Here is a 15,606-nt window from a genome sequence, read left to right as displayed (position 1 = left end):
ATTTGATTTATTACCAATACTTACCAGTTGTTTTTCCAGGTAGATTGACCAAACCACAGCATAATGACCCACCGTGAGAATAATGAACAAAAGTAATGCCAGCTCAGCATTGCTCATTTTTCTCACCCGCCTGTAGTAGAATACAGGCTGTCGCCAATCTGGAAGTCCATTGATCAGAATATCATCATACCTACAGTAGCAAATACAACAGTTTTTCATGGGGAGTTTAAAATAAAAGCAAAAAAAATTAATTCATGCCTATACTTAAGAATAGGAAAGAGAAAATAATTTTCTCCAAAATATATAAAACTTATGTAGATTATTAGCATTACAATGGCCTATAAATTCAAAACACTGCGTATAGTACAGTCACAGACAACCCTCAAAAAGATACACAATAATATACTGTGGATACCAGACCTGTGTTTTACAGCACCCCAATGACGTGACTTCTGGAATGACATCTAAACTAACGAGACATATAGTCTACTTCTCTATCATAGTCTGCAGTAAAGACCCTACCACAGAAGTCAGCAACAAAAGGAAAGATCTTAACAGAAGAAAAAATCAAGATAAGAGGCTCTTTGTTACCATGAATTATATATTAATTGAACCAAATTCAGGATGAATTTTCTAGTCTGTGCTATTATTTCCAACCCTGTACTATAGTTTAAGGTTGAAATATTTATATATACTATTTTATCAAAGCTTCTTCATGATTAGAAGCCTATGAGTACCTTTTAATTTTGTATTGCTCAAATTCCTTTAAAGAATAAAGTTTCCAAATTAAAAAGAGATGGGAAACAACCAGTGTTTATGTCAGATTTCTCAATAAAACTGTTTATTTGTAACCATTTAAGTGGCAATTTCCTCATTTTTGGCTTTGCTGGAAGCTTTTCTAGTAATACGTTTTAAATCAGCTTTCTTTAGAATAAAATTTCAACTGAATTGAAGTTTACCTGTCAGACCACTACGAAGATAAATATTTTTAAGGTTAAAAATCAGGAGTAACATTTATGATTGTAAAACTCAAAATGGTCACACACAAACACTGTATGTTCAAAACACACAACCTGTTAATCTTAATTGAACACAACTCATTAAATATTCTAATCACACTATTTCTCGAATTAAATCTTCACTGAAAGGCCTAATTTGGTGCAACACATTGACCAAAATATTTTAATTAAAAATATTCTGAGTTACTCGCAGGCCTAATTACAGGAATAGAAATAGGGCCTATATTGTCAGGCAGGTCAGTAGAACTCAGTAGTAGGTTTTTCTCAAGTAAATTGACCGATCTAGGAATAATAGCGCAGCTGCTAAACTGCCAGTCTTGACATGTAAATCAATTTAAATGCAACAACTGCAGTAGCTACTTTGATAGTTATTAAATTGATACCTTGGAGATATGCTTAAAAAAAATAAGCACAGAATTTATTATAGGCAACTTCTTTTTTTAGTAGAAAAATATTGGTTACAAATTTGAAATATATTTTATTAGCAAATCTGGAAAGCCTAACATTTAGATCAACTTAGATTATTAATAATAATGGCAGATCAGAATAACCAGTGTTCAAAGCAGAAGACATTAATTAGTACTAAACTCTTAAAAGGCAATGTATAGTGTACAATAGTGTACAAATTAAAATATGGTTGTGTAGTAGCCGGACGACAAAATTGATGTTAAATGTTCTCCTTTTAAATACACAGAGCAATTCTTGAACACTATAATATCAAGATAAAATAATAAGATTTCATCAAAAACTATCATTCCTGCCCTCAAAAGTTTGTTTAAATTTATCTTTGTATAAATTGACTCAGTTTAAATTAGAAATGGATTGGCAAAAAGGTTTCAGGATTACATTTGAATGAAGGCCAATGAATGTTAAATCCTGAATTTATTCTAAATCTATATTCTACTCCAGATTTGTTCATAGAAATAGAAGTGAATATAAAAATCACTATTTTCAGCTTATCTGTCCCATGAATTAACTTCATGTAAAGTGGTTATTAACAAAGAACATCTAAGGAAATGGTGACAATTCCCTAAGAGCATTAATAAGTATTAAATTTGTTTTAGATCTAAACTGTATTGGAAGAAAACATAACTCATAGCTATGAATCTTATCCCACATATTTTAATCACTATCATTGTTAAAATGCTATGTATGTATTAATAGCTACATTTTTCTACCCCACATACAAGTTGTGTTTAGTGTACAGCCAAATTCAAGACAGTAAAACCTCATGTACTGAACACATTAAATAGAACCAGATATTTACTAAGCTATGTTTGCCACTCTAAACAACAGACTCCAAGGATTAAGCTTAGAATCAATGCTCTATTGATTTTACTATCAATGAACATTATGGCTCATACGACTGGCCATTTTAAGGGAAGATAGCTTCTATTATAGTTCACTTTTTAAGAATATATGCTGTTAAAGATAAATCACTGCTTTCCTGAAACACTGAAAAATAAAGATATTTCTTAAAATATACCGAGACTATATTTATAATTATTTAAGAAAAAAATGTGTTGACAACTCATAAAATTTAAAACATCACTGTGTTTTGCTTTTTCTATATTTAACACATAACACTGATAAAATATTCTGTAATTCAGCTTGTACAAACTGCTCTGAATAACCTGTTAAAACCAGATTAAGAATATGCACATTATCATTATAAGAAAATACAAAAGTAAATATGTTTGGTGAAAATATTACTAATGCAAAAAATGATATGGAGTCATAAAGGCTAATATCTTGGAAATTAAAACACTGATTAACCAATACCACATTCAACATATGATTTAATATATGTTTACTTTGATTTTCTTAAAATGTACCTGATAAACATAAAATAATGGTTATGTAATCATTAGTAAATTTGATTCTACAATCTCAATTTATCAAATATATTTAGCCTAATATAAACATTGGAAAGCCATTAAATCTAAAAATGTTTAAATTACCAACAGAAAAAATGTTATGTAAATATAAAATATTTTCATATTTTGAAATGTAAAACAGTTACTATGAAACTAAAATAGAAAACATATGTTATGAAAACAAATACTTAAATAATTCTAGCATGTGCCTAAACTGGGAATTTCCCATCATACAAAATTTGAAATTTTAGTTTAAAAAACAATAACAACAATGACCATCTAGGTCACATTTTGGACCCAAGAGTAAAAATTACCTACACAAAGATCATGAACAGGAAACACATCTAAATTAATCGATCTGACTCTCCTTTAAAAATGTATACATATGCAAAAACTTGTGGAATATAGCACTTTCTCTATTCCATATAACAGGTATCTTATATATTCTGATTAGAGAAAGTACTAAGATAGATTTCTTACTCTCAGGTTAGTGTATATTTTTCTTCAGACACATCTATAATCAAATTTAGAATAATGAGGTAATGGATTTGTAAATGTTTAGCATACTGAGGCTGAGATAACTACACTTTTTGCTGAATTTGTAAGCAAAACATGATTGAATTTAGTAAACTAAAAAAAAAATCCAACTTTTACAAATAAAGTACCTTAAAATAGACCAAAAATCTCCCCAAAATTTAAAGTTGCACAACTGGGTTAGCAAAATAATATTGGTTAAAAATTTATAATAGATTTTAAATAAAAGTGATATACTAATATTACTAAAGCATAATCTAGTGTGTATATGTAATGACTAGTATCTACTTGGTACTTTTTTCAGCTAACGCTCACGGCACTTGCACAGAAATTTATGTCAGACTATAGCTGAACTGCTTTTCCCCAAATTAAACAAGTACCTGGGAGTTGAGAAAAGGCTATTATGCCTTCCTTACACTAGCCACACAAACTTGTTAGTTGCATACTATAGTCTATGTTTCGGGCTGAAAAAAAAAGGCTTAGAAATTTATTCACAATCTCACTCCTAAGAATCTATTCAAGAGAAATCGAGAAAAAAAAATCTGTTCAAAGACTTAAACGTGAGTATTCATAGCAGCATTGCTCATCGTAGCCCCAAAGTGGAAACAACCTAAATGTCTATCACTTGGTGAATAGATAAACAAAAGTTGTATATGATGTGGAATATTACTCAGCAATAAAAAAGAATTATCTACTGGTATATGCTACAATGTAGATGTGCCCCCCAAAGAGTGTCACAGAAAGAAGCCAGATGCAAAAGAGTACACATTACATGATTTCATTAATAGGAGATGCCCAGAAAAGAAATTTATAAACACAGAAAGGAGATCAGTGATTACTTGGGTCTGGGAGTAGAGTGGGGATTGCCTGCAAACAGGCCTCAGGGAATGTTTGGAGGTGATGGAAATGTTCTAAAACTGGGTTGTGGTGTCTGCACAGCTCTGTAAATCTAGTAAAAATCATTGACTTGAACACTTAAAATAGGTGACTTCTATGTATGCAAGTTATACCTAAGGAAAGCAGTTTAAAAATAAAATTTGCTTTTCCTTAAAAAAAAAAAAAGTTATCTAGTTTATTTTATCTACGTCATTGCTATTCTCTTTCCTACCAAAATTAAAGAATGCACCTGATTTCAGTGAAAACACAATTCCTCATAAGGGAAATAAATAAAGAAACATATATGACAATTTTCAAAACTGCAAATTCTTGGGAGGTTACACATTTAAAAGTACTTATTTAATGAATATTTATAATAAATAATTCTGATACCAAAGAGCATTTTTTAATCCAGCATAAGACAATATTCCTTTAGAAGATAAAAATGACTGCTGGATTTTTCTTCCTAAAGGAATTAGAAACATTAGATAATTGTCTGGAGAGGTCCATTTCTCCTATATGTTTAAATACACATAGGTCACCTGGCCTCAGGCGTAAGCTTTAGAGAAGTGATTCTCAGCTTGATTAGTTAAGATTTTTGCCTCAAGGAAAACCAGTTACCAAAGAGTTACTTGTGCCTCAAGGGGTATAAATAGTACAGCTGTTTGTGTAACTGTCAGATTCATTTTTTTCTACTAACACTGTAAAAACATTGCAAAGGGAACGAATCCCCCCAAAAATGTTAGATGCATCTATGTCAATGAAGAAACATTTTATACAGAAGAAGTGATAGTTCTGTAAAGATATAAATGATTTTTTCAGGAACTGAAAGAAATTGTTACAAAGTTAACTGACTTTAAGGTAACAACAAACAAAAAGACAAAATCCGATGCCAAAGACATAGGGAGACTAAATAAAGCTATCTTTACAGACACATTCTTGATGTGTGAAATAAAACTAGGGGCTCAGGGAGAGAAAGCAACTAGAAAATATGCACAGAACGACCAACACTTCTTTCAACACACTTCTAGGACTCTTTCAACACTATGGATTATCTCAAACCAGAGGAATGTCTGCTATGGTATCTGGACCAATGCCAGCCCTTGTTATAAAGCAAGAACACTTACAGAGGATATCTTGAGTCCTTGCTTTGCAATCTGACAAACTGAGGCATTCAAATTAAAGAGTTAAAATGAGAAGCAAGAGTAGTAGCTAACATTTTAGGATATAGAATAATTCCAGATAATACATTCAAAGAATTTTTTTTTTTTAAAGAAAAGATTAGTCTACACTAGCCTGGAATAGAAAATATCAGCCTGTATCACGCACTATTGTTTTGTGAAATTTCTGCTTCAAGTGTGTGTATGTGCACCTGTGTTCTGAGGCATGATGCAAAATATGCTGCCCCCCGCAATATACTTACTGTGGGTCTGACTTAAGAAACTTGGAAGCCTAATGCAATAGTGTCAATGCATTCCACACATTCTGAAGGAGCAAAGGAAAGGGGCCTTTCTGCAATCTCCTCTTACGTCACTGGCACTATAAACTATGTATAAATTTATTACTACTCTTCTGAAAGGGCCGCAGAGAAGTCTCGAAGTGAGGGGGCTGTCTTCCCTCCGCAGTTTAACTTAAATGCAGAATCACCAGAGCAGAGTAAGGGAAGGGAAGGAGGCAAAAGAAATAGGAAAGAGAAAGAAGCACTTTTCTTCCATACCTATTTTCTACAGACTTATACAAGTCTGTTCTCTTACTCACAAATAACAGATTTATTTTGAGAGTGAGAAAACACCAAGAAATTGTGATAACATGAGTATCACTAACAGCCTAATTCCAAAACATTTAAGGAATGGGGGGAGGGGGAAGACCACCAAGCACAATTAGGAGCTATTACTGATAAATCAAAAATGACTGGGCATTTGTTTGAAGTCAAGTGGTATCTGTAAGTCCCACAGCATAGACACTCATGTTAAATCATATCTAATGGAGCTATGACTTGGTAACATTATGACTCACGATCCTGAAGTGTACAAGTACTGAATCAACCTAGTGAATATTTTCAATAGAAATTAACTCTGCTCTAAACATAGGAAGAAACAAAAATAAAATACTAACTTATAATAAATGTCTAGTAAGACAATTCTTTCCTTTACAAACTAAGACATCAAACTGTAACATCTTAATTCAAAAGCAGAAATGAACACTCACCTCTGCCTTCGTTCATCATCCTTTAAAACTTCATAAATGGCCACCAACTAAAATAAAAGCATTACTTTAAAATAAAAATACTCTCAGCTATAAGAAATCACTTAGGAAGGTGAACACACTATAATGCACAAGCAGAAAACCCTATGTGCTCATAAATACGATGAACAGATATAATCTGAATTTTCTGTAACATTTTCTATTTTTAGTAGAACCTTAAGAGGTTAAAAAATGCTTGATACCAAAATACATCTTTGTGAAAGATGCAAAAGTAATAATTATGTTAAAATGTGCTTTTAAAAAGCAAAAGCTGTAATTTAGACAAGAAAATTATGACAATTATGACCCTCCAAGAATTTAGAGATTCTAATATAAAAAATGATGGTGATATTTTGTAAAAAATTGAGTGAACATGGCATTCTATTTCTAAACTACGACCCCATTTTCAAACAGAATTATTTTACATATAAGTTACTATTTTTATTAGAAAATAGTTATTTATAATTTGTTATAAAATATATATAATAACAGTACACTTCACTTACTTGTCTAAACTGAGTTTCTGCGTTTTCATCTTTATTCTTGTCTGGATGCAAAGTCAGTGAAAGCTTACGATATGCTTTTCTAATGTCTGCAGATGAAGCATCCTGGGGGTGGTAGGGGGAGGGGAAAAACACAAAGCAAACGTTGTCAGAAAAAGAAATTCCCAGAACCTTGTTAAGATCTGAGAAGACAGCCAACCAAGTGCAGGACCCCGGGCAATGTAATTTGAGCAATCAGTCTAACAACCAGGCTATGCAACTAGCCTGACCCACATGACTGAACAATTATTCAATCTAATTTGGCTCTCCTCTTAACTTTTCATTACCATACAGTCATTTAAAGAAGACAGTGTTTGGCAAAACTTTTCAAACACTTGCCTTCCTAAAATTAACCAATAAATCTTTTTCAGTAATTAAGAGATCAAAAAGAAACAAATTAAAAATTAATACATCCATGTGCCTTCAAAGAAGATCTTTATTTATTTAGAATCTTAAAGCCAATTTCTGAATCCCACGCTTACCATATGTGGTTTCTTCATTGTTATTTATATTGAATTTACCATCGAGCCACAACCTATGGAATCTCAATTTCCCATGTCAGAAGTACACGTATTTGAAGGCAGTTACATTTGTATTTATCCAAGATAACTGTAATTAGAAGTAGTTGTATGTATTGTACTTAATATTTTTTTAGTACTTCCAAGGGTGTTTTCAATGGTGTCCAGTTTCCATGGTCTAGCTGTTAGTAATAAATTTGCCCACTACTATTAATATAGTACAAACATTTAAAAAGTCACAATAATTCAGAAGGAATATGTTGGATTAAGTGGATGTTAAAATTACATTCTATATAATCCTGTGTGTATAGATAAACTCAGAAAACATGGTTTTACATGGTCAGTATAAAAGACATAATGATAAAAAAAGAACACGATTTAAAACTGAGTTTAAAACTATCTCCACTGAGTTTAAAAATTATTCTAATAACTAGCATATTCATAGTGGTACAAAATGGTAACAAAATTGTTTATTAAATTGTATTTTGTTTATAGCTGAAAATTTAGTAACTCCTAAAACTACTTTACTTGAAAAAGTTCAAATGCCTAAAAAAACCAAACCAAACCAAAACAAACAAAAATCTTTGTCCCTGGGACTAAATAGTTGTTAAAGAAATAGAGCTGGAGAGAAGTAAAGTGAGATTATAATCTGTCTGTCAAGCTTTCCTTTATGAACCATTATTTTCATTATCAATTTTCTGGGGCTTACTGCTCCAGGGTGTCACTCTTGTTAAAAATCTCAACTTAGGTGTGAATATTTTTGTGCCTTACAGAGGACTGAGAAGATATAAAGTTAGCAGAGTAACTTTTGAAGATATTACAGTTAAAATTTTCATTCTAATTTGCTAAATAGAATTGATGTGTTCCAAATTCTTAATAGGTAACATGCAATAGAAAAGGATGATTATTTACTGAAAATTTGTGATGGAGATTTTGTTGAGCGAAGAGGTCAAGTGTCAAATGAATAACTGTTCTCTAACTGGGACTTTAATTTTGGATTTTATTGAATTAGGACTGTATCATAGAAAAATTCCCAAAGTAGATTTCTTATAAAATAAAGCTTACGTGTTTTATTGTGTTACAAAATCAATGCATGCTCATTATGGAACACCTAGGACTTACTTAAAAATAAAAATAACTTATAGTCCCCTCCTTCCAGTCTTGCCATGCTGATTCTAATTCTCCATTTTTCTGCCACAATATGTGCTCTAAATATAAATGTAGCCAGATGGCTCTCCTATTTCAAACCCTTCAGTAACTCCCAAGTGCCTTCATCATCTGTCTTTTCCAATCTTTTTAGCTTTATCTCCCACTATCTTGGCCCATCTTCCTGGTCTCCCAGATCATTACATATTAGGATGCTGTTCCCCAACCTCATGTTTTTGTTTTGCACCCAGCTGTAGGTACAGACGATTCTCTCCTAACTAAAGAATGAGTGCCTCGGCCTACACACAGTATTGTCTGACTTTTTCCTCTTGAGAATCTGCCCAGTACAGTTATTTCACCAATTAGCTCCACCCTAAGTGGACAGAACAGAAAAACTTGAGGATTTCCCTACCTAAAAGCCATGCTCTAGATAAGCTACACTTTGAACTATTACTTATTTAATATTAGTAAATTATTCTAAGAATCTTATGTCCTTATAACAAAGCTATGAACTAACTACAGTTATTAGGCCCATTTTCTGATAAGATAAGTGAGACAGAGAGAGGTTAAGTAACTTGCTCAAGTTCCTGCTATTGGTAAACCGATGAAAACAGAACTCAAACCCCAAAAGTGTTTTATCAGAACCAGAGACTCCTATGTCAGCTCGGTAGATCCAGCTAGTAGATTTGAACTGAGTCACTTCACAAGAGGCTACAGCTTTGTGAAGGCAGTGAAAATAATTGTTACATTCATAGCGATCTGATAAACCATATGGAAAACATCCACATAACTACAATGTGAATGTTCAACTGCAATTTTAAAGGTAAAGACCCTGATGTGTGTTAACTTTTCTAACATTTCACATCGGATTTCTATGAGAGAACTGCATATTAGAACATTTACCTCCCATAATCACTAGATTAGCCTTTTATCTCTCTGGCATGTGAAGAAAATTTTTTGATAGGGCTCACTTCAAAGAGAGCCATACCTCAAAACATAATAATCAAATTGTTGAAAGTCCTGGGTGAATTGGTTATCTTTAACGCTATTGAGATCAGATCTACAGGGTTCAATTGCCAGAATTCTTTTCCTTCTAAATGTGACAGTTCCTTGGCAACTTGGATGTGAACTATCTTAGTATTTGGATGACCCGTATAAAGAAGATACATATGGTTATTCTAAAGAAACAAACAACAACAAAAGTCAGATCCCCAAAAACCCCAATTATGAAAGTAATATGTTTGTCAAAATTAAATACAGTGGATGTCAGCAAAAATAGAGTGGCAAACTCCAAAGACCTGTCCCTTCACAGAAACAGCAAATAACGTAGCAAAAATAGTTAGAATCAACCCAAACTGAACTATGCAAACTACTCAAACCAGGCAACTACTTAACTAGGAAAAAAACAGCTAATTCTCAGTTAGGGTCTTTAAGATTCCAATCTGAGTTCTCTGTGTGGGTTCCTAGTGCAGAAGGAAGCAAAACAGACTTGGTTCTTAACTGTGGTTGTTTATTTTGGTCTATTTTTTCCCTGATGGACTGTGTTAAGAGCTTGCTTTTATTTTACCAAACTCAGTACTCTCCCAAGTCAGAGAGGTAATTAATTATCTAGGACATTTGTTAAAAACACTTAAAGGTAAATTTATTAGCTAGTGCCAAATTGAGGCAAGGGATAGCAGTTGGGTCATACAATAGAAACATCAAAAAGCTTGGGAGGAAAGACTAGTAAGATGCTTTGGGGAAAATGGTTTGAAAAGCTCCCATATATTCCTTGGAAACTAGAAGACCATGTGCATGCTCAAGGTAGAGTACATCCTTTCTGAGGATGTACTCAGAAAGACCTGCAAAGATCCTAAATTCTCTGGCTGATCTTTACTTTAGCTTAGACACAGCAGAAAGTGAAAGCTGAGAGAGAGTTGTAAATCTAGTTGAGTGCTGAAACCATGCTCCATTATATACATATAACCCACTGGCAAAGACTAAGTCCCCCCCACCACAACCCCCCCAGGTCCAAGCCTTTAAGGAAATCTGTTGAATCATTAACTGACCACTAAGCAATTCAAACAGAGATGTCAGTGGCTACACACAACAAAGAATATACACTACAAAATTAATTTTAAAATGTCACTAGACAAATAAAATCACAAGCAGCAAAACCCAAAACAAATAAACAAATAAACATAACCAACCAACCAAACAAAAAACAAACAAACAAACCCCTGGTAGTGGGGGATAATCTGATTAAATGATGTACTCAAAATGTCTAGTAATCATGAAAAATTATGAACATGCAAAGAAACAAGAAAGTATGGGGGTAAAAGAAATTAATAGAAATTGTCCTTGAGGACGCTCAAACATTGAACTTACTGGACAAGGACTTTAAGTCAACTATTTAAAATATGCTCAAGAGCACATACAAAGAACTCAAATACAAGAGTCATGTCTCACCACACAGAGAATATCAACAGAGACAGAAATTTTGAAAAGGAACCAAAAGGAAATTCTGGACTTGAAAAATAAAATAACTGAAAATAAAAGTTCACTAGAGGGGCTCAAAAGCAGAGCTGAGCAGAAGAAAGAACCTATGAACTTGAAGTTAGGTCAAATTGAGATTACCCGATATGAGGAACAGAAAGAATGAAAAAAAGATGAACAGCACCCAAGAGACCTATGCAACACCATAAAGAGACCATCCTACACAAAATGAAAGTCCCAGAGGGAAGAGAGAAAGAAAGGGAGAAAGAAAAATATTTGAAGAAAATAAATGCATGAGGACAGCCAAATTTTGATGAAAGATATAAATATATGCATCCAATAATCTCAACAATCTCAAGTAGGATCACTTCAGAGAGAGCCATACCTCAAAACATAATGATCAAATTGTTGAAAGTCAAAGACCAAGAGAGAAAATCCTGAAAGCAGCAAGAGAAGTAACTCATCAAATACAAGGGATTCTCAATATTATTAATAACTAATTTATCATCAGAAACCATGGAGTCCAGAAGGTAGGGGAATGACATATTTAAAGTGCTAAGAAAAACCTTTATCTATGAATTATATATCTAGCAAAATTATCTCAAAAATGAAAGAGAAATGAAGATATCACAATTAAACAAAAACTGAGGATTCACAGCTAGTAGATTAGCTCTAGAAGAAATGCTGCAGGGAGTTCTTTGGCTGAAAGAAAAAAAAATACTAGACAGTAACTCAAATCTATATGAAGAAATAAACACTGGTAAAGATAATATATGGATAAATAACAAAAGTCAACATTTGTGTATTTTTGGTTAGTAATTCAATTTTTTTCTATACAATTTAAAGGACATACTAAGCAATAATTACAAATCTAGATCAAATAAAACAATAATAAAAATCAATGTCTATGGGCATACATTCATAAAAATGTAATCTATGACAATAACTACATAAGAAATAGGAACAGACTTTCTGGGAGCCAAATGTTTTATATGATTTAAACTAAATACGTATTAATTCAAACTAGATTGCTATAAATTGTTAATTGAAATCCCCATGGCAACCACAAAGAAAATAAAGATCTATAGTAAAAGAAACATAAAGTGGATTAAATGGTACAGTAGAAAAACAGATCTAACAAAAAATAAGCAGTAAGGGATAAATGAGGTAAAGAGAAGATATAAAACAAATAGAAGACAAACAGCAAAATGGCAAAAATAAGTATTTCCTTATCAGCAATTATTTTAAAAAATGGATTGGGGCAGGGCGCCTGGGTGGCTCAGTGGGTTAAGCCTCTGCCTTCGGCTCAGGTCATGATCTCAGGGTCCTGGCATCAAGCCCTGCATGGGGCTCTCTGCTCTCAGCAGGGAGCCTTCTTCCCACCCCCCTGCCTGCCTTTCTGCCTACTTGTGATCTCTTTCTCTCTCTGTCAAATAAATAAATAAAATATTTAAAAAAAAATGGATTGGGGCACTTGGGTGGCTCAGTAGGTTAAGTGGCAACTCTTGATTACTCCTAAGTCATGATCTCAGGATGCTGAGATTGGGCCCTGCATTGGGCTCCAGGCTCAATGGAGAGGCTACTTGTCCCTCTCTCTCCTCCTCTGCCTCTATCCTGCTCATGCACACATAATTTCTCTCTTAAATAAATAAATAAGATCTTTAAAAAAATGGATTAAACTTTCCAAATAAAAGACAGAAACTAGCAAAATGGATTATAAACAAACATGTTCCAACTATATGGTATCTATAAGAAACTCATTTTATGACCAAAGTGATTGAAAGTGTGTAGGTGGAAAATAATACTAAATGCAAACAGTAACCAAAAGACAGCTGGGATAGCTATACTAATACCAGGCAAAATGGACCTTAAAACAAAAATTGTTACAAGAGACAAAAAAGAACATTAATGACAAAAAGGTGAATGCATCAAGATACAGCAATTATAAACATATATGCACCTACCAACAGAGCCCCAAAATAAAGTGAACACTTAACAGAATTAAAGGGAAAAATAGGTCATTTGTATAGTAACGTTATAATATGTGTACAATAATATGGGAAACTTTGGCACCTCAGTTTCAATAATGCCTAGAGAAATTCTGTAGAACATTAGTAAGTGAACAGAAGACATGAACAACAATATAAACCAACTGGACAAACCTAACAGATATCCATAGTACATTCCACCCAACACCAGAATATACATGGAACATTCCCTAGAACAGCCCAAATTTTAGAACACAATGTAAGCTGAAACAAATTTTAAAATACTGAAATCATAATCTCCAACCACAATGGGATGACATTAGAAATCAATAATGAAGGAAATTTGGAAAATTCACAAATATGTGGAAACAACACACTCATGAGCACAACCAATGAGTCAAAAAATAAAAAATAAACTAGAAAATACCTAGATATGGATGAAAAGTGCTATTATGTTATATCCCTCTAAGAGAACTGTTGTACATGTTAAAAGAACATAGTAACAAGCCAGAAAACTGTGCTCCTGAAGAATAAAACTGAAAAATTCTGGAGAATTTTTTTCCCAGTGATGTTTAGATTAAAACTGAACCAAGAAAGGTCACTAAATTTCAGGATCATATCATTTCCTTTTGGATTTATGCATTCTGTGAGGTTTTAATTCATTAATGTAAACAATTATAACTATTTTTCTAACTTAACATGACTAAGGATTAAGCAAGAACTAAATTAAATTATGACAATTTTATATAAAGTAAAAAAGAAATCACTGTAAAAATTAGCAAGTATTGATATAAATGAAAACAAAAATACAACATATCAAAACTTAGGATGCAGCAAAAATCAGTGGTCAGAAGAAATTTTACAACTACAACTGATGACAAAAAAAATCTCAAGCTAACCTTCCACCTTAAGGAAACAAGAAAAATAAAGTAAACCCAAAGCAAATATCAGAAATGAATAAAGATTAGAGCAGAGATAAAGGAAATAGAGAACAGAACAACAGAGAGACTCCACAAAACCAAAAGCTGGTTCTCTGAAAATGTCAACAAAACTGCTATACTACAATGAGAGTGAGACAGGGGTTTCAAGTTGCTAAAATCAGGAATAAAAATGGGGATATCAATCTTATAGAAATAAAAACAATTATAAGAAAATATTATGCATAATTGTTTGCCAAGCAATTAGGAAACTCAAATGAATAGACAAATTCCTAGAAACACAAAAATTGACTTATAAAGAAATAGAAAAACTGGATAAACTTAGAACAGTAAAGAAATTGATCAATTAGGGGGCGCTTGGGTGGCTCAGTCATTAAGTGTTTGCCTTTGGCTCAGGTCACTATCCCAACTTCCTGGGATGGAGCCCTGCCTTGGGCTTCCTCCTCAGCTAGAAGCCTGCTTCTCCCCCTTCCACTCTCGCTGCTTCTGTTCCCTCTCTTGCTGTGTCTCTCTGTGTCAAATAAATAAATAAAATCTTTTTTTTAAATTGATCAATTATAAAAACCCAAATCCAAAAAAACTCAACATCCAACAAAGAAAAGGCCCAAACCTAAAAACTTTATGACTTAACTAGTGAAATCTAGTAAACAGTTAAAGAAATCACTAGTTCTCTACAAACTCTTCCAAAATTTAGAGGAAGGAATGCTTCCTAACTCATTCTGATACCAAAAGCCAGACAAATACCACAAAAAAAGAAAACTATAGACCAATATCCCTTATGAATATTGATACAGAATTCCTCAACAAATTTTTGGTAATCCAAATTCACCAGAATATAAAAAGGATTATATACCATGTATGAAAATTAATATTATATACCAAATCAACAAAATTAAGGACAAAAATCACATAATCATCGCAAGAAAAAGAAATAGAAAAAGAAATAAAACACATCTAAATTGGAATGGAAGAATTAATACCATCTCCATTCACAGATGACATGATTCTATACAAAGAAAATCCTAAAGCACGGGGCACCTGTCTGGCTCAGTTGGAAGAGCAAGCAACTCTTGATCTCGGGGTTGTGAGTTTAAGCCCCATATTGGGTGTAGATGTTACTTGAAAAACTCTTTAAAAAAAAAAAAAAAGAAAAGAAAATCCTAAAACATCACAGAACAAGTATCAGAGCTAATAAATAAATTCAACAAATTGTAGGACACCAGAACAACATATAAAAATCAGGCATATTTCCATACACTAGCAATAAGAAAATCTGAAAATGGAATTAAGACAAATCTTTTATGATAGCATCGAAAAGAAGAAAATACTTAGGAATAAGTTTAACAAAAATGTTACGGTTTTACACTGAATTATAAAACATTGCTGAAGGAAATTAGAGTTCTAAAAAAATGAGAGATATCCATTTCATGGATGGGAAGGCTTAATATT

The 15,606-nt window shown here is 32.7% G+C and overlaps 1 protein-coding gene across 3 annotated transcripts in view; it reads right to left on the bottom strand.

The window, feature by feature from the left end:
- DNAJC1 (DnaJ heat shock protein family (Hsp40) member C1) overlaps positions 1-15,606 on the bottom strand; it is a 449,390-nt gene that overhangs the window by 150,680 nt on the left and 283,104 nt on the right. For all 3 annotated transcript variants that reach the window (XM_059183955.1, XM_059183954.1, XM_059183953.1), the window contains 3 exons: positions 7,057-7,158; positions 6,515-6,561; positions 25-190 (listed from right to left, as the gene is read on the bottom strand). In XM_059183955.1, the coding sequence (XP_059039938.1) occupies positions 25-190; positions 6,515-6,561; positions 7,057-7,158 (315 nt within the window). The remainder of the gene's footprint in view (positions 1-24; positions 191-6,514; positions 6,562-7,056; positions 7,159-15,606) is intronic.

Source organism: Mustela lutreola, chromosome 8, assembly GCF_030435805.1.
Source record: "Mustela lutreola isolate mMusLut2 chromosome 8, mMusLut2.pri, whole genome shotgun sequence".
NCBI classification, from domain to species: Eukaryota; Metazoa; Chordata; class Mammalia; order Carnivora; family Mustelidae; genus Mustela; species Mustela lutreola.
The sequence above is the reverse complement of the archived record's forward strand: the minus strand, read 5'-3'. Positions and strand labels throughout refer to the sequence as shown.